Below are 20,662 nucleotides of genomic sequence, written 5' to 3'. Positions count from 1 at the left end.
GTGAGTGTGTGTGTGTGTGTGCGCGTGTGTGTGTGTGGAAATAGGAAAGCCAAGCTTCTTCACGCCTCGGGGTGAATGGATGCCGTCTTACGGTGATGAGTGAAGTTCGTTTCAGTTCGTGGGATTGAGTCGAGTAGTGATGGAGAGAGAGAGAGGGAGAGTTTTGTGTCTTCAGGTAAGCTGACGCCGTCGATAGTCCCGTCGTCCTCCGAAATCCTTTGGATGTCACCGACTGTGACACTACAAACGGGACCGTTCTTCTGTGGTGGAGTTATTAACCCAGGGGAGGGATGGACACACGAATAACTCCCCACCGGTTACACCCTTTTCACACTGCGAGAGCCACTGATCGATGCTCCTGATCGATCTTCCAAAGCCCACCTTTTTCTGTGGATACAACAAAGCTCATTCAGTGTCCAAAACCATGTGTCTGGAGGTCTATCAGCGGACCTCCTACTTATCTCACCGTGCTGAGCCCCAGCTGTCCATCAAACAGTTCCTCCCTTCTCTCTCTGTAAGAACACAGAAGCTGACAGTGTCCTGGTAAAACTGTAAACAAGCTTGCAGAGAAACCATCACACCATCTCCGAGCAGTCTCTCTCTCTCTCTCTCTCTCTCTCTCTCTCTCTCTCTCTCTCTCAATCTCGCTCTCTCACACTCTCTCTCTCTCTCTCTCTCTCTCTCTCTCTCTCTCTCTCTCTCTCTCTCTCTCTCTCTCTCTCTCGCTCTCTCTCTCTCTCTCCCTCCCTCTCTTCAACAAGGTGTTCGGTATTGAACAACACCCTCTCTCTTTTCAAAATCACAGTTCATAGGGGTAATTCAGGACCCCGTCACAATACTAATAAAGATAATTGTTTTAACATCGAAACCAGACTCCGTTAGTGATCTATTGCTGCTGGTATGTAACAATTGCAACAACCCAGCTGACTGAGGCATAGTCCTTTAAAATTGGTGAAAATGGCCCAAAACATTGAAAAGAGCAGGGAAGAAGGAGTTTAACCAACTTCGTCCGGAGCCCTGAACAACGTCACAACCACATCGTCGTCTTGTTCAGCCCGGAGAAAATCATGCAGGAAATTCATGCAGGTGTATAAGATGATGAGAGGCATTGGTACCGCGGATAGCCAGAGGCTTTTTCCCAGGGCAGAAACGGCTAACACGAGGGCGAATAGGTTTAAGCTGCTTGGAAGTAGGTACAGAGGACATGACAGAGCTAAGTTTTTTAAACAAAGAGTGGCGTGTGTGTGGAATGCACCGCCAGTGACGGTAGTAGAGGCGGATACAAAGGGTCTGTTAAGAGACTCTTGGATAGGTACATGGAGCTTAGGAAAATAGATGACTATGCGGTAGGGTAATTCTAAGCAATTTCTAGAGTAAGTTACATGGTCGGTACAACATTGTGGGACAAAGTATCGATAATATGTTGTAGATTTCTGTGATTCTATGACATTCAAGGGAAATCTCCTATCCCACGGAGTGGTGACTAGTTGCAACCTGTCATCTCAGGGAGGGTGAGAGGGGAACGGCAGGGATAGATTTTCATATACTGATATGGAACAGAAACATGGGCAGGGACCAGCTGGGCTGAGTGGCCTCTCAAGCGAGACACGAGATTTGATACAGAACTGATTTATCTTTCACAGATCCACAATATTAAACACCAGTCTAGTTTAAGGCTAACATCAGCAGAACGGACTCCTCCAATGCTCAGTGACCAGGGTTCAGTCCTGGGTGCGATGAGCAGCCGCAATAACTGCAGAATCTGACAGTAACAGTCCCTCATGAACCTGCAGCTGCCTTCAGTCACCGTGATGGTTAAACATTTAACACGGAGCTGATTTGAACTTCCTCCCTGATGTGAAGTTGCTGGTGTTGCTGCAGCTGGGATGATTGAGTAAAACTCTTTGCTCACTCCGGACAGAAATGTGGCCTCTATTTATTGTGAACTCACCGGAGCATCACAAGGTGGGTTAACTGAATGAGTCTCTTCACACACACGGAGCAGGTGAACGGCCGCTTCCCAGTGCGAAGCTGTTGGTGTATCTGCGATGGCCGACTGAATCCCTTCCAAAATGAGAGCCAGTAAATGACGTCACAGTGCTATGACGTCATGGCGATGTATCCAATCAGATCATGGATATGGACACGTGTTCAGGCTCTCCTTGTAGCGAATGGGGCGCTGTCTTCTCCAGCATCTCCGCCTCCACATTCAAGAACAGGCGGCATTCAAGCGCTGTTGAACTGACAGATACAGCGGAACTAACGTGCTGTTGTGTTTGTGATTCGCATACACAAATCCTTTGTATTTTCTACACTGTTAAAAGTTTTACAAACCACGTCAGTGGGTGAAGGACAACATTTCCACTCAGATTATTTAGTTTCCATGGTGCCTTCTGAGAAAAACACTGTCACAACTCAAAACAATTTGGGGGGACAAGACTTCATCTTCTAACTGGCCACAGTTCCGGCATCAGGCACAATATCAAACTCTCTGCCTCCCTCTTTGTATCAAAATGGATCATTCCTCCCCTTCATCAGTCTGTGACTTGGCTCAGTTTGTCTGTCTCCTTCGCATTCTGAGCATGCGCCACACACCCACTGAGATCACATTTTATTCACACGGCTGTGACTAGAGACTTTCTGATTATTATGTCCCTCCCGGCATTTGACGGTGGTAAGCTCAGAGTCAGCAATGGTATTGACCCTCAGGAGTAGGTGATTAGGCTTTTTCGTTGGAGATTGATAAACTGCCGGTAGTGTGTGTCTGGATGAGCGGGTCGTTTTCAGACTGGAAGGAGGTCGCGTTTGGAGTACCCCAGAGATCAGTCCCTGACCACAGTTGTTCACAGTTTAATGTCCTGGCGGAGGCAGCGAGATGTGAGATGTCCCAGTCTACTGGTGACGCAGAAAGCGTGGAGTTGGGGGAGGGGAGGCTATTCACATGCAATTTCGTAGCTTTGCAATCAGTACATAGTGCACTGTGGGGCTGCAGTGGCGGGTTCCAATCTGCTAATTAAATTTGCTGACGACACTCCATTGATCGGCCGAATCGCAAACAATAACGAGCCAGCCTGCAGAGAAGAAGTCATCACCCCGACACAGTGGTGTCAAGAAAACAACCTCTCCCTCATTGTGACAAAAACACAGGAACTGGTTGTGGATTACAGGAGGAATGGAGACAGGGACCGTATTCAACATTTCCAAGTCTGTTATTGACACAAAATGCACATTTTAATAGTGATCATGACGCAATGTATTTTATATATTGTTGATGACATAAAATATGTTTATGGATTGTTACTGACAGAGAATCATATCATTTGTGTTCCGTGTGTTATCTGAAAGTACTTGCCTGTGATGCTGCCACAAGTCAGTGTTTCTCTGTACCTCTACCTTCCCGTACTTGTGCACTTGGCAATAAATTCAACAGGACCTGAGAAATCTCAGTGAGATTTGATTAGTGATGATCATCTTGGCAGCTCGGTAGGTCGAATGTATGCGACAGTACACTGTTAAATGCAAAACCCTGAACAGTGGTGATGATCAGGGGGATCTTAGACTCCAAGTTCATCGCTCCCTGAAAGAGACTGCACAGATTGATCAGGTGGTTAAGATGGCAAATGGCATGGTTTTCTTTATTTGTTGAAGCATTGAGTTCAAAAGTCGGGAAGTTGTGTTGCGGCTGTTACGAGCCTGCGGTCGTACTGTGACTGTTTCTTTAAGAGCGCCGGCGTGAGGAGGCGGGACTATGACGTCAGTCACAGGCTGACAGCGCTGATTGTGGACTGAATAGTAAGAGAGAGAGAGAGACAGAGATCTGCAGACAGGCAGTCGGCCAGTCTAAAGAGAGAGAGAGACTGGAAAAGCTGATTGCTTCAGTTAGTTGCAGCTGAGGCTTGGAACTCTCCTATGCCCACAAGAGTGGGTTGATCATCGGTTCACGGAACCACAACGAATGTGTGTGGCTGTCACTTCGTATAATCCATAGTGGAATATCTTGTGTTAACCCTTGCCTGGGTGTGTTGTGTGGTAACCCCGGGAACGCGGTATTCCTGTGACAGGTCACTTTCGCTGATAACTCGTATGTGGACGGATTCAACGGATAAGAACTTCGTCGACGGTTATTTTGAAGTAACCGCCTTTTCTCTACATTTCACTCCGGATCACAAATATCTCTCTCCCATCATTTATTCCGTGGATTTCTGAACTTTCCTTCTTTACCATCTCAAGACTCTAAGCTTTGTTTCCTCAGGCTCGATAGTCTGGGGAATTATATTTACACATATATCCACTTAACACTGCTAACTTTCGTTAAGTTACTATGTTGTAAGTAAATACTAATAAACAGAGTGTTTTAACCATCAAAAGCAGACTCCAGTGTGAAATCTGTTGCTGCTGGTTCGTTTCTAAAACGTCACAGTTCGTAACACAGCTTTATGAAACTAGTTAGACCACATCTAGAGTGTTTCATATAGTTCTGGTCGCCCCCATTCTCGGAAGGATGTCGGGGCTTTGGAGAGGACGGGGAAGAGTTTTACCAGGACACTGCCTGGATTAGCTATAACGAGAGATTGGACGAACACAAAGTACACTGCTGATGCTGTGGTCAAATCAACACGTACACACACGCTGGAGGAATTCAGGACTGACGAAGGGTCTCGGCCCGAAACGTTGACGGCTCGTTTCGACGGATGCAGCCCGACCTGGTTGGACAAACTTGTGTTGTTTTCTCCAGAGCGGCGCAGGCTTGGATGAGACTGGATGGACGTTTATAAGATTACGAGAGGAATAGACAGAGTGGACAGACGATATATTTCTCCTGGGGGTTGAAATGTCTAACACATTTAAGGTGAGAGTAGATGTGAGCGGCAAGTTTGCTTCTTTCCACAGAGTAGCGGGTAACTGGATCTCTGGGGTGGGAGACCAAAACCGGTCACGTGATGCAGTTTACCCCCCCCCCCAATTAAACCGTAGGTGGGCAACATCGCGCAGCCGTTTCTGAGGCCCCGCCCTCCTGATGACGTACCACACTTCGCGCATGCTCACTGTCTCCGGGTGTGCGGTGTATTCCTTAACGCTCGGTGCTGAAGTCTGCGGGATCGAGAAAGGCTTCTCGTCTCGTATATCGGGGAGCCGGGGCTCTGGATTACTGTCTCCGGGCTGAAGATATCACTTTCCTATTGGTGAGTATTGAGACCGATCCCGAGCAGGGAGGTCCGATGTTGTCCGTCAGCCCCGAACTGAGGGCCAGTTACTCATCTATTTTCCAGTTATATGGGCTCGGCAAAAATGTGTCGACTTCATTTAATCTGCATTGAACGATCCAAACCAGGAGCCCAGGCTGTCTATTTCCGCAGAGTTGAAATGGAAGACCAACCAACAGGTCACGTGAGGCTGCGTGCCGCAGATCCGCCCCGCCCTCCGCTTTGTGACGGAGGATCAAGTGGAGTGTTGATAACAAGGTTAACATGAATAATATCAGGAACGATCGGCTTCATTTATGAGGAGCATTTGATGTCTCCGGACCTGTGCTCGATGGAGTTCAGAGGGACGGTGGGGGGTTGTGAGGGCGATGTATGATTAAGTAAACATTCCGAATGCTAAAAAGCCTGGATACAGTGTACATGGAGAGGATCTTTCCATTAGACGGAGAGTCTGTAATCTGACAGCACCGTCTCAGAATAAAAATGCCTCCTGTTAAAATTCAGCTGAGAAAAATCTTTCGGCCAAAAGGTGTCTGAAGTGTGGAATCTGTTGCCGCACAGTTTGGTTGAGGCTGCCGTTCGGGTATATTTATGAGGGAGATTAATACACTAAAGATTGTTAAGTAGCTACAGGGTTACAGGAGGAAGGCAAGAATATGGTGTTGAAATAAAAATCAACCATGGTTGAATGGTGGGCAGACCAGATGGATCGAATCATCTAATTCTGTTCCTGTGTCTTATGTCTTACCATGATTGAATGATGGCTCCTTCTTATCCCATATCGTTTTGTGGCGTGTGTGGGACAGTGGTTCAGTCAGGAGAAAGTTTGGTGAGTCTCATTTACTGAAACACTGTTCTTTAGACATTACATACCTGTACAGTGGAAGGTTGGAAATAGCTGGAGTGAGACTGAACATGCCCAGAAGTACCAATTATGCCTCTGTCAGACCCGTTTGCAATCACTCCAGGTCTGGTGATGTGCTTCCAGCAGCCCAGCCCTTTGAAACTACTCCCATTCTGTGGAAGTCGAATCTGGATCAAGTCACTGAGAGACTGTATAAGTACAAACTCTATTTGAAGCATCGGGCTTACTCAGTTAGTCGCTCAAACAGGCACAGTCGATGACTGTTCCCGCCCAATCCACTAACTGACTAACAATACCCCTTACACCACAGATATATCCATCCAGATACCCTCCACACAAGACATGTTGGAGCCAAAGTTATTTACTACATGACAAGCTGGAGCCCCTAAAGACAGAGTACAAAACAGTCATAATGGCTTACACACACAAAACAGACTGAAGCTGTCCTATCTCTAGATGTGAATGTGCAAGGAGATAATCATCCTGAAACCCTAGCTAGCTACCTGCAAGAAGAAATATGGCTCAGCATGGCTTAGCACATCTGTTGATTATCAGCAGTTTCTTTCAGAAAAACAGGTTGCTATTTTTTTAACAAAGTGTTAACCCTTTTACACATTTTATCATTCCCTCCTTTTGATCATTACATGATCAACAAAGCAGTGATTTTTTTTTGCAGCGAAAGCAAATGAGTACAACATTGACTTATCAGTGGGAAAAAACAGTGTACAACAGTATTTATAACAATGATATGGACAACTATTAGGTCATAATACAATATCCTGCTCCATGTATTAATGAACAGACCTTCAAAGACCACCACTTCGATCCTTCAGTGAACCGATGTAAATCATGCCCTACTTTCTATCTAGATGCTATCAATCACCTTGGCAGTGTGCTTGGAGAGGGATGTAATGTTAGTAGATTCATCAGGGATATAGGTGCAGCATTCTGTGTCAATAATAGCACAGGTTCCCCCTTTCTCAGCTGGGATAAAGTCTAAAGCCTTACAATTTTGTAGGACTGTTTGCCAGATTGCAATCATTTCAGTAGATATTTCTGTTACTTGGGACTGTGTTTCTGTCAGGGCCCCTGCAGTGTTGTGGCCAGCTCCTCAAGAGCTGTAGGTAAATTGATTGTCTCTCGTGAATTCCTGGCTACTCCATAGGTGAGAAAAGCGATCATCCAAAAGCACTCAATCTGTTATTTCTCTCTGCTGCTGGGCAGCTGCAACTAAGACCAGGACTCATGTTTCCCAATGTAGGAAGTTCCATTTGATGGGAACTTGAGATACCATCCCTCAAAACACTGACAGCCACTGTCATCTCTGACTGGACCGCAGTTCCTCACCTCACTTCCCCGGGTGTTATTTGAGAAATCCCAGGCTTAGAGTTCCTCACTCTGATTGAGCAGGATTACTGACATTGGAACCTCAGTTTTACCATGCTGTGGAATTTCAGCACAAACCCAGCAGGCCCCTAGTTCTACCTGTTTGGCAGAGGTCTGACAGAGAGACAGAAAGGTGGTGACATGGGGCCACAAATATTGTTTGAGCAATAAGGCAAAACACAAAGACCACTATCAACGAATACATTTTCCTTCAGTCCGAGAGAGCCCTTCTACTCAGTTCCTTCTGTAACACATTTTCAGTCCATTCAATGTGTCCATCGAGATTGCCCCTTCGGTTTCACAGCCGTGGGAGTGGTCAGTAACACCTGATATGGTCCTCTCCACTGAGGTCAGAGTTTTCCTCAATCCCAGTTCTTGATTAGGACAAAATTCCCATGTTTTGTGGTGGGATAGTCATTCTCTCTGTGGGGTAGTTCTCTTCCTTGTAAGCCTGTTGTACCTGTGAATGTAATTCTTGGAAAGGTTTGGTTAGTAGGCATACATATTTCCCAATCTCTTCCCTTCGGGTATGCATATCCAATTTTGCTGGTAGACTTCTGGGAACAATGGCACACAAAGTCTTAGTCCCCAGGGTGTCTTCATGGGCCGTCCATGAATGATTTCAGCTGGTGATAACCCTGTTTTCCCCAGTGGGGTAACCCTCATGTGGAATCAGGCTAATGGTCGTACCTTCAAACAAGTGAGTCCAGTCTCCACTGTTAGTCTGGCCACTTTACTCTTCAGAGTGCTATTGGCTCTTTCCACTATGCCAGCAGCCTGTGTGTGGTGTACACAGTGGAATTGTTGCTTGATAGCTAGTTCGTTTAGTACCCCTTTGTTTAATTTCACCACAAAGTGTGGGCCATTGTGAGAGAGCATCTCTGGCAGGCCTTACTTGGGAATTATTTCCCATAATAATATCTTCACAACAGACATAGCAGTATTATTGGTAATTGGAATAGCTTCAATGCATCTACTAAACACATCTATAATAACTAAGCAGTATCTATAGCAATGTACTCTAGGCAATTCAATAAAATCCACTTGTAGACATGAAAAAGATCCACCTGGCAAGGGTGTCATACCCGATGTGCAGGGTACAGGTTTCCAACCATTTCCTCCTTTCCCAGGTGTGTCAAATCATGTATATGATCGACCAATATTGGTAAAAACTGTATAGGAACACAAACCTGTCCCTTTGGAGTAATCCAAAAAGCTAGGTTGGTTCTTTCTGGCACCCCATCTGGGACCACAATTTGCGCTCCTCCTCAGAGATGTCCCCATGAAAAGAATGTACCTCCCGCATGTCTGGCAACGTGTTCTGCTTAAGTCACAGAGGGTTGCCTGATGGGAACCCGAGGAGACTACAACTACTAGGATTGTGCCGCACTTTTCGCTGTCTCTTCCGCTAAAGCATTGCATTTAGTGACCTAGTCAGACATGCAGGTGTGGGCCGCTCATTTAATAACAGCCAAAGCTCGAGGTAGCTGTAGAGCGGTGTGTAAGTTGTTTACAAAGGTGGCATTACTAATGGGGGTGGCCAGAGGAAGACAGGAATCCCCATGTTCCCAGAGAGCCCCGTAGTCATGTACAATCCCAAATGCATAACGGGAGTCTGTGTAAACGTTCCCACTTTAGTCTGTTGCTGGGATACAGGCACGAGTCAGAGCAAACAGCTCAGCCTTCTGGGCAGAGACAGCTGCTTCAAAAGAGGCCTGTTCAATTACTTCACTGTCCGTCACTATTGCATCGTTTCCCTGCTGGATCCACAAAAGAGCTTCCATCCTCATAAAAAGTTTCCTCAGGCTAGAGGGGGTATTGCGGAATGGATGGGAGAGTCTGTCCTCCTTTCATGGTGATCTGTATGGGGGGCAGTTGGTGCAGTCAACTTCATTTTGTCTGAAATTGAGCAGAGATTGTGTGCAATGTCTTGGGTTCAGTCAATATTAAAAGAGAGTCTTACCAGATGTCCTGTCTTCACCTCAAAGTCCTTCCAGTATCGGAGTTGGCCCACGGCCAAGTCTTGCCAGTCTCCCTCGCTGCTGGAGGCTTGTTTCCTCAGGGTGAAGGCAAGGAACTCTGGGCTCTTTGACTTGAACCCAGGGCAAACCCTAACGATGGTACGGGGAGCCACCAGTCCTGTCTGTCACAAAAGGAAATCCGGAACTTCGGCCAGTAAAGTGCTGCCCTCTTTTCCTTAATCCTGTCCAATCACCATGACTGGGAACTTCTCTCGCTCGAGGGGTGCATAATATTGGCTTTCCTCAATGAGCACCCCATAGGGTCATAGCACAGAGTCACATGAGGGTCAGCCGCTGAAGGAAGGGGTTCAAACGCGGTGGAGTCCAGATTAAGTGCCCACCACTGGGGATTCAGAAACTGGAGAAGCTGTCGGTTGGTCTCTAGTCCCAGGGTGATGCCCTTATCTGTGTCTCCACTACTCCTGTCCTCCACAATCAGCTCCTTTGTTTTTGTGATAATGAGGGAGAGTTTGTTTTCTTGATACCAGTCAGATATTGTTCAGACCTCAGACAGAGTCAGCAATCAAATGGTTGAGTATGGTGCGATGAATGTGCTGAGCTGTGTATATCACAATGCAAGAAGCATTGTAGGAAAGCCAGATGAGCTCAGGACAGGGAATTATGATATTGTAGCCATTATAGGGACTTGGTTTCACCCAACAGGTGGAGGGATTTAGAGGAACAAATTTGCAGAGCGATCACGGACCATGCCAAGAAACAAAGGTTGAGATTGTAAGCGATTTTAACTTTCCATATATTGACTGGGACTCACATACTGTAAAAGGATTAGATGGGGTAGAGTTTGTCAAATGTGCCCTTAATTGGTACGTAAAATTCCTGATGTAGAAGTGTGCAATAAGCTGTTCAGCAATGATCAGGGCTGGTGACAGAAGTTAGTGATCATAATGCCATGAAATTCAAAATAAAGATGAAAAAAGAGAGGTCTGGACCATGGGTTGAGATTCTTTATTGGATAAAGGTCAATTTTGATGGTATCAGAAAGGATCTGACAAGTGTGGATTGGGACAAGCTGTTTACTGACAAAGGAGTACTTTGTAAGTGGGAGGCCTTCAGAAGTGCAATTTTGAGGATATGGTGTTTGTATGTGCCTAACAATGTAACAGTTGAAACGTAACTGGTGCAGGGAATCTTGGCTTTCTGGCTATATTGAAGCCCCGGATATTTTGTTCCTTTAAATGCCTCAGACTTTGGGTGCTACCAAGACTCATTAATCATCATCCATGCCCTGAGCTCATCTGAACATTTTCATTGTCTTCTGTTGGTTTCTAGCTTCCCAATAGATTTTGCTCTTTTGTTTGCCCTCTCTTTGGCTTTTATGTTGGCTTTAGCTTCTCAATTCAACTATGGTTGTGTCCTCCTGGTTTCCAATGCTTTCACTTCTTTGGGATATGTCGATCACTCAGCTGCCGAATTGCTCCCAGAAACTCCAGCCATTGCTGCTCAGTTGTCACACCAACCTTTTCCCTTCCAAACAAGTTTGTCCAGCTTCTCTGTCATAGAATAATGGAGACGTTCAAAATGGAAACAGGCCATTTAGCCCATCTAGTCAATGCCAAAAAAACATTTAAGCTGTCTATTGCAACTAACTGCACCGAAACCATCACCCTCCATACACCTACCATCCAGGCTTCCATCAAAACCTCTTTGAAATGGTGAAACCGAGCTCGTATTCACCACGTGCTGACATGTCATTGCACACTCACGACCATTTCAGTAAAGAGCTTTTCCATATGTTCCCATTAAATTTTCACCTTCCCCACTTACCCATGACCTCTGGTTGCCATCCCACCCAACCTCAGTGGAAAAAGCTGCTTGCATTTACCCTATCTATACCCTCATAATCGTGTATACTTCTGACAATTTCCCAAAGCTATGTATAATGTCCTTGTTTATGTTTAGAGCCTTTTTTACGTGTATAGGATGATGAAGGGCATTGATCATGTGGATAGGCAGAGGTTTATTCCCAGGGCTGAAATGGCTAACACGAAGGGGCATAGTTTTATGGTGCTTAGAAATAGATACCGAGAGGATGTCAGGGGTAAGATTTTTACCCAGAGAGTGGTGGGTGCGTGGAACACACTGCAGGCTATTTGTGTGAGAGTATTTCAGTTACAGTGGGGCCAGGAGCCCGTGCTGCTCAGCAGGAACAGGGAGCAATACCAATGGCGAGAGTCAAACTGAGCCAGGTCACAGATTGGAGATGGGAGAGATGCCCCATTCTTAAAGAGACAGGAAGAGCATCAGAGAGTTTGATGGTCATTCCAGATACCAGCACTGTGCCCAGTTAGAAGATGATTTCTCTCTCCAACTTGGGTTGACCTTCACTGTAAGAGTGTGTTGCCAGATCACACCGTGACAACTCAAGTGATCTCATATGAAAAGTTGCCCCACACACATTGATGGATTTTGTAAATCTTTTTACAGGCTAAAAACAAGGAATTTATCTACGGGAATTTCGAACACAACATGCCAATTTTGCTGTCTCTGTCCAGATATTTAAGAAGTGGAGCAAGGGATTCACTCGATCATCCTTCCTGCTCAGGCTGTGGGGAGGGATTCACTTGGTCATCTGACCGACTGGCAAAGCGGAAATTTTACACGGGGAGAGGCCGTTCATTTGCTCAGACTGTGAGAATGGATTCAGTGGGTCTTCTCAACTGAATGTACATCAGCAAGTTCACACTGGACAAGGCCATTCACCTGTTCTGTGAGTGAGAAGGGATTCAGTCGTCTTCCCACCTGTGGACACACCAGTCAGTTCACACTGGGCAGAGGCTGGTCATCTGCTGAATTTGTGGGGAAGGATTCACTCGGTCATCTGACTTCATGGCTCACCAGCGAGTTCACACTGAGGAGAGGCCGCTCACCTGCTCAGACTGTGGGAAGGGATTCACCTACTCATCCCAACTGAAGATACATCAGCGAATTCACACTGGAGAGAGGCCATTCACCTGCTCAGACTGTGGGAAGGGATTCACACAATTAGCTGGCCTACAAGCACACCAGTCTGTTCACACTGGGGAGAGGCCGTTCAACTGCTCAGACTGTGGGAAGGGATTCACACAGTTAGCTAACCTACAAGCACACCAGCGAGTTCACACTGGGGAGAGGCCGTTCACTTGCTCAGACTGTGGGAAGGGATTCAATTCATCATCTAAACTGAAAGTACATCAGCGAGTTCACACTGGGGAGAGGCCATTCACCTGCTCAGACTGTGGGAAGGGATTCACACAGTTAGCTAACCTGCAAGCACACCAGTCAGTTCACACTGGAGAGTGGCCGTTCAACTGCTTAGAATGTGGGAAGGGGTTCATTCGGTCATCTCAACTGAAGGTACATCAGTCAGTTCACTCTGGAGAGAGGCCATTCATCTGCTCAAACTGTGGGAAGGGATTCACTTTGTCATCTCAACTGAAGGTACATCAGCGAGTTCACTCTGGGGAGAGGCCGTTCACCTGCTCAGACTGTGGGAAGGGATTCACACAGTTATCTGGCCTGCAAGCACACCAGTCAGTTCACACTGGCGAGAGGCCGTTCAACTGCTCAGACTGTGGTAAGGGATTCACACAGTTATCTAGCCTGCAAGCACACCATTCAGTTCACACTGGCGAGAGGCCATTCACCTGCTCAGTCTGTGGGAAGGGATTCACTCTATCATCTTGCCTACTGACACACCAGTCAGTTCACACTGGAGAGTGGCCATTCACCTGCTCAGACTGTGGGAAGGGATTCACTCGGTCATCTCAACTGAAGGTACATCAGCGAGTTCTCACTGGGGAGAGGCCATTCACCTGCTTGGACTGTGGGAAGGGATTCACTTCGTCATCTCAACTGAAGGTCCATCAGCGAGTTCACACTGGGGAGAGGCCGTTCACTTGCTCAGACTGTGGGAAGGGATTCACACAGTTAGCTACTCTACAAGCACACCATTTAGTTCACACTGGGGAGAGGCCATTCAACTGCTCAGACTGTGGGAAGGGATTCACTCGGTCATCTCAATTGAAGGTACATCAGCGAGTACACACTGGGGAGAGGCCATTCACCTGCTCAGACTGTGGGAAGGGATTCACACAGTTAGCTGGCCTACAAGCACACCAGTCAGTTCACACTGGGGAGAGGCCGTTCACCTGCATATTCTGTGGGAAGGGATTCACTCAATCATCTCAATTGAAGGTACATGAGCGAATTCACACAGGTGAGAGGCCATTCACCTGCTCAGACTGTGGGAAGGGATTCACTCGGTCATCTCGCCTACTGACACACCAGTCAGTTCACACTGGAGAGAGGCCGTTAACCTCCTGTTAATGTGGGAATGTATTCACTCAGTCATCTAACCTTATGTAACTCTCACTCCGGCTAGCAGCTTAATATAGGGGGTGATAGCCCCCTAGCTCGGCCAAATGTGTGTGGATGCTGCGCCGCGTCCCCTGTTACAAATCAATACCCCAAAATAACAAACAGTACACAAGATGTGATTCATAATTCTTACTTTGACTATAGGGTTAGTAAAGTAAAAAAAAGGGCCCACTCTCCCCATTTGTGGCTTCTCATCTCTCCACAGCAAAAGCCCATGAAATTCTCTCATTCAGACTCACAAGAAAGAACATTTCTGTCATTGGATAGCGCAGCACTCCAAAACCCTGTTATCTCTATTTGTATCCTAAACATTGCTGCTGCAGAGAAACCACTACCTCAGCAGTGAAACATTACAGAGAGGTCATTACATTAGCAGTGAAACCTTACAGTGTGTTACACTTACAACACACTACCGGATTCACACAGGGGAGAAAGTTTCAATAAGCTTCATGCTGGATATTTGTCCATCACCATTGCTGAATGCTATTTTGAGAGTGATTGTAAGTGTTGAACTCTGCAATTATTGCTGCTGCTCACCACACCCAGTTCTGCACCCTGGTCACTGGGCATGGGAGGAGTTTCTTCTGCTGCATATTCACCTTTAATGGGACTAGATCTGTGACAAATGAATCAGTTCTATCTTAAGCACTGTCTCTGTTACTTAGTGAATTTATAACACACCTAGAGTACAGTAGAGAGTCAACTCAGGCCGGCTGAACCCTGCCAGTGATTCTGTTCCACAACAGATCTTTCAAATCCTCCCCTGATGTTCACCTCTCACTCTCCCTGGGATGAGGTCCAAATAGTCATCACTCTGTGGGTGAATATGTTTCCCTTGAATTTCCTGCAGACTGAAGAAGTCGAGCTGACTGCGCATCTGTCTGAGATGTTCTTTGCCCCTCTAATCTCTGGGCTGAGGAAGAATGACATTGGGAGTTAACCTCCTTAATCACGACTCATGTCCACATTATGGGTCACTTTCCCCACTTCTAAAATGTTGTTAGCGAACACCACTGTCCTCTAAAGACTGAAAGCAGAGTGGGAAGTCATCAATTGGATTTTCAACGAAGCTGGGTCAGAAACCAGAGGCAGGTCTGCACAGAGCAGAGTTTGGGGCCCTGGACGATGTTCGGGGTAAGAACGTACGATGAGGAGAGGGGATTCAGCAACAGGGCATGTCAACGAATGACATTTGGAAGCAGATTGACAGAGAAAGTAATTAGGTTATCTGACTGACGACACAAACACTACCTGTGGTGAGGTGTTCCACTGGTTGAGGAACATGAGTGTTAGGAATGGTTTTATCTATTGGGGGAGTTGTTCCTGCTTGTTTATCCTGTAATATTATAACCAGATGGATTGACCTATCTGAAATAATGTATTGATGATCATATAATTTGCAAGATTTTGGCTCTAAAACTGGATCAGGCTTAAATTTATGGTGTTTTCATGAGGTGATGGAGGGCATTCATGAGTTTGTATTTTAAAGCAAGATTTTGGTGAATGATATTTTCCACTTGATTGTACCAGCGTAAGTAATCAGATTGAGTTAAACTCATGCAGGATCCTAGAAAGTGTTGGACTGTGTCTGGTTTCTCTTGGCCTTTTCTGCACTTACTGCCTTGTTTGTTTGTATTTCATGAAGTTTCGATTTGTTTTACTTTTGTTACCCACCTCGTCCTGTATTTCCGCAAGGAACTCCTCTGTTTCTGGGAAGAAGTCTCCAACTCTCAGTCAGGTGCTCGATGCTTCCTTGTCACCATCTCGTCTGCTCAGCTCATTGGGATGTCTCCCATGGAGGGTCATACACATTTCACTGGTTAATGTTTGCTTCCAGAGTGATGATTTATTTTTCTGAGCCAGCTTGTCATTTAAGTTTTAAGGTCTGTATTTCTTATCATAATTGCATATACACACATGGAGTCAGTTCAGTTCCTCCGCCATATCCTTATCTCCATTTACAATTTCTCCAACATCATTTTCTTTCGGTCCTATATCTACCTCACCTGTTTTTACTCCTTATATACTTGAAAAAGATTTTAGTATCCTTTTTGATATTATTTGCTATCTTTCTTTCATAGTTCTTCTTTTCTCTATTAATGACCATACTTTTCTTTCGTAAGTTTTTAAAAAAACTTCCCAATCCTCTGTCTTCACACTAAGTTTTGCTTCCTTGTATGCCCTATGCTTTGCTTTTACTTTGGCTTTGACTTCTCTTGTCAGCCACGGTTACATCCTTTATCCATTCGAAAACTTAGTTTTCTTTGGAATATATCTGTCTTGCACTTTACTCACTTCTCGCATAAACTCCAGCCGTTGCTGCTCTGCCGTCCTCCCTGCTAGTGTCCCTTTCCAGTCAACCTTGGCCAGTTCCTCTCTCATGCTACTGTAATTTCCTTTACTCCACTGAAATACTGACACATCTGATTTTGGCTTCTCTTTCTCAAATTTCACAGTGTACTCAATCATGTTGTCATCACTAAGGGTTCCTTCACTTCCATCTCTCTAATTACCTCTGTTTCATCACACAATACCCAATCCAGTACAGCCGATCCCCTAGTGGGCTCAACAACAAGCTGTTCTAAAAAGCCATCTCGTAGACATTCTAGAAATTCTCTTTCTTGAGATCCAGTGCAGAACTGATTTTCCCAATCCACTCTTCCAGTAGCGATCTGATTTTCCCAATGATTTTCCTTGCTTTTGACCCCCTGTCAAAAGTTCTGCTAGTGTGAATAGATCAGCGAGTAAAAGACGACCTGATTTCCAAAAGGCGTAAAGTTAGAGATGACACATTTCTTTAATATTTAAGCAAGATTACATTTTTATTTCAATCTATTACAGTTTCAAAATAACAAAAAAAGGAAAAGGGCCAGAAGCAAATGTTTGGGCGCCCTACATTTTCAGTAGCACCCCCTTTGGCAAGTATCACAGCTTGCAGACACTTTTTGTAGCCAGCTAAGAGTCTTTCAATTCTTGTTTGGGCAAATTTCTGGGTTCAGACATTAGTAGCAATGTACTAACTGTGGAAATTACAAACCACAAAATTATTAGAATCACAGAGCCAAGCAGCAATGAAACAGGCCTATCAGCCCTTCTAGTCAATGCTGACCTGTTTTTGTTGTTACTGCCCATTTCCAGCTACCTGCATCAGAGCCTCCATACACCTCCCACCCACGTCCTCACCCAAATCCCTCTTTAGTGTCTAAATCAAACCCACATCCTCCACTTCCACTGGCAGCTCATTCCACACTCTCACCAACCTCTTCACCAAAGTGAAGAATTCCCCTTCAGATTCCCTGAAAATAATTCACTTTCACACGGAACTTATGTGAAATGTCAGGATGGGAGAGTGGACGGGGCAGAGAGGGAAGACAGTAAAGGGAGGGGTGGTTGAATGTGGAGAGGGAAACAGAGCGGAGTGTTTATACTTAATATTTTTTGAGAAAAATTAATCGTTTTAACTTGCTGCAAAGCTACTCTCCATATCCTATATATTCTTAACCAGATTACTGATCCAGATGACAAGTAGCAATGGTTGATGTTCAAAGTAAATTTTATTATCAGAGTACATAACTTTTATATAGTCAGATACCACATAAAACCCTGAGATATCTTTTCCTACAAGAATACTTAGCAAATCTTTAGAATAGTAACATGATCGATGAAAGATCAAGTAGAGCACAGAATTCAACCAACTATGCAAATCCAAATATAATTAAATATCAATGAATAATGAGAGCAATGGGGTGTAACCCTGGGGAACCTCACTGGGCTCGGGCCTCGAGTCCAATAAACAGCCTCCCACCATCACTCTCTGCTTCCTACCATCAAGACAACTGTGCATCCAGTTAACCAGCTCTCCCTGGACCCCGTGTGATCTGACTTTCGACAGCAACTTACCATGCTGAACCGTATGAAAGAACTCACTGATGCCCATATCGGCCACGATCCTGGGACAGAGATGTCACCGATCAGAGGGCATGGATTTAAGCAGAGGATGAAGTGGTTCAGAGGGATCTGAGGAGGAGATTTCTCACTCAGAGGGTAGCTGAAATCTGGAACTCACTGCCCGAGGTGGTGGTGGAGGCAGGTCCCTTCACAACATTTACGAAGAGGATGAGCATTGAAACTGCCGAGATACAGTCGGCTGTGAACCAAGTGCTGATAAATGGGACCAGGGTAGACAGTGAGTGGATGGTCAGAATAGGTATGGCCGGCAATGGCCTGTTTCCGTGCTGTTTGATCCACCACTCCGGACATGGTAAATTACCGATGGTGGCACCGCAAGGCATTGATTGCAAAACTCCACACCCCTCTCCAACCTAAAATAATCCAGTCTGAACCCCTTTGTCACCATTGGAAGAATCTGTTTCTGTCAAGGTAGCATTGAGATTGGTCACTTCTGCTAAATAACTGGCAATTGATGAAGTTCCTGTGTCTTCCATTAATGTTGCTGCCTTTCAGCAAAACTAACCCTCTCACAGTGTCACAATCAGTGATTAAATCCCGCACCAAACACTGTGCTATCAACCCTGCACTTGATCCATCTCACTGAGGTTCTGTAGACACAAACCCTGCCCTCTGCATATGTGATCAAATCTCCCCTGCTTCTGACATTTCAAATACCCTCAGAATGGTTTTCTGATTCAGTCTGAAGGTTACGGTACATTCAGCTCATTGTCAGACCTGACAAACCATGTCTTCCCACAGCTGGTTCCACCTGTTGGTGTGTCCTCTTTCCTCCACCTCCAGGGAAGCTGCATCTCCACACAAACTCCTCACTTGAGACGACTGTCTATACCCGTGACAAAGGAAATAACATCTCTGTCACTCTATTCCAGCTGCTACCATCATAACAGCATAAAAGCCAGGACCAACAGGCTCTGGGACAGCTTCTTTCACCAGGCCATCAGACTGATGAACTGACGCTGACTTGAATGTACTCTATATTACATTGTCTGTTTTAATTATTATAAACTCTTATAAATTACTATGATTGCACTTTGCACATTTAGATGGAGACATACTCCTCATGAATGTATGAAACAAAGTCAATTCAATTCAATTCCTGATTCTGTGCCTGACCTGCTCGCCTCTGGGTATCCTCCGTCAACAAGCTTCTTCCTCAGTCACCTTCTGTGAGTTCACACAAACAAAAAATAAATAAATAAAATGATCTATTAGACAGCTCCTGTACCCCTTTACCCCTGAACATGTTCTTCTGTTAAAACTCTGTCCTGAGCCCCTTCCTGATTCCCTTTCCCTTTCAGACTCCCGATATGCCAGCATATCCGAATTAAGGAATGTAAGGACATTTATACCTCACAGGAGGATGTAGAAACCCGTGTCCCCTGATGCAAGGGTCACTGACACACCCTCCCCCTTCCCAATCTGCACTCGCAGCCCATGACGGAGACAGCTGTCCTGGACTCTGGGGCTCTGTAACACACAATCTTGTAACTCATAATCTTGTGAACAGCAAGCTTAGACAGTCATTAATATGAAGAGAGAATTGTTTCCTGAAAGGACACGCGAGCTAAGCTGTCTGATCCAGTTCACCAGATCATCCCTTGTTTACAACTTAGTTTGTCTCGGTACCCTCCTCCCTGTATCACGGAATGTCCAATCATCCCACTTTCTCGCAACAGAACCCAACACGCTTACAACCCCACGCCCACGCTCCACTGATAACCTCTACCCACACACACGGACAGATCCCCTTCACCCCTTGGAGAACCACAAGGAATTGATCCCACAGCCCGGGCTCGGTCGCAAAGTTAAAACCGGGGCTGAGGAGTGCCTGGAGCCCACAGCCACCCGGCAGAGCTTGGGCCAGGCCCTTTCTCACTGCTACCGGCCCCCGATTTACACAAACCCGACATCGGCCCCGGCCCACCGCCGCTCGGAGTTGCGAGGCTTAGTGTCGGCAGCGCGCCTGCGCGTCTCCCTCTGCTCAAGACACTGGCCGGGGGTCCCCACAGCGCCACCACTGGCCGGAGCCGGAGGGACAGTGCAGAGAGCTCGGCCGTTCGGCTGTTTCACGGGGACACGCCGAACTCTCCATCAACTCCATCCAGCTGGAATGTAATGACCAACAAATATAATTCCTGTCAGCGATTAGCCGTCTGAGTGATTCGATGACTTTTAGAGGAAGGGGTATCCATGGTCCACATTGTCAGGCTGTTAGTTTACCAGGATACAAAGACGCTGCCTGAGGAACTCAGTGGGTCGGGCAGCATCTGTGGAGGGAAATGGACCGTCAACATTTCGGGCCGAGACCCTCCCTCTGGACTGAGAGTAGACGGGAAATAGTCAGAGAAAAGAGGAGAGGGGTGGGGATGGGGCAAGAGCTGGGGAGTGAGAGGTGGATCCAGGTGAGGGGGGAGGTGGAAGGTGGAAATAGTGACAAGGGTGGGAAGTAAGTGGTTGGACCAACACGGTGCTGCAGAAGATGGAAATTAATTCCACAGAGGATTAACAAAGAGGTTAGAGAGTATTTGTTATAAAGCGTGCAATGAAGATGCACCAGACTAATCCCTGGAGTGGTGGGGTCATCATATGAAGAAAGATCAAATGCATTAACTCTTTCATTTAGAGAAGCGAGGACTGAGAGGTGAACACACTGAAATGCACAACATCATTCCCGGTTGAACCAGGGATCCCAGTCTCTGAAACATGGATGGACTGAACGGGACTGAGATGAGGGGAAATGTCTCCACTCTGAGGGTGGTGAATGTTTGTAAATCCCCACCACAGAGGGTGGTGAAGACTCAGTGATCGTCCTCACATAAAACAGAGAAAAGCAGATG

The 20,662-nt window shown here is 46.1% G+C and overlaps 1 protein-coding gene across 1 annotated transcript; it reads left to right on the top strand.

The window, feature by feature from the left end:
• Positions 1-5,032: 5,032 nt before the first annotated feature.
• On the top strand, positions 5,033-18,876 carry LOC132388506 (zinc finger protein 226-like). The gene is made up of 2 exons (XM_059960876.1): positions 5,033-5,183; positions 11,922-18,876. The coding sequence occupies exon 2, from the start codon at positions 12,324-12,326 to the stop codon at positions 13,800-13,802; it is 1,479 nt and encodes a 492-aa protein (XP_059816859.1). The 5' UTR covers positions 5,033-5,183; positions 11,922-12,323; the 3' UTR covers positions 13,803-18,876.
• Positions 18,877-20,662: the final 1,786 nt, after the last annotated feature.

Source organism: Hypanus sabinus, unplaced genomic scaffold (assembly GCF_030144855.1).
Source record: "Hypanus sabinus isolate sHypSab1 unplaced genomic scaffold, sHypSab1.hap1 scaffold_336, whole genome shotgun sequence".
Taxonomy (NCBI): domain Eukaryota; kingdom Metazoa; phylum Chordata; class Chondrichthyes; order Myliobatiformes; family Dasyatidae; genus Hypanus; species Hypanus sabinus.
Note: the sequence above shows the minus strand (reverse complement) of the source record. Positions and strands in the feature narration are given on the sequence as shown.

Bases quoted from the DNA above. Each gene is read 5' to 3' on its own strand.
- LOC132388506 (XM_059960876.1), top strand. From the start codon at position 12,324: ATGGCTCACCAGCGAGTTCACACTGAGGAGAGGCCGCTCACCTGCTCA.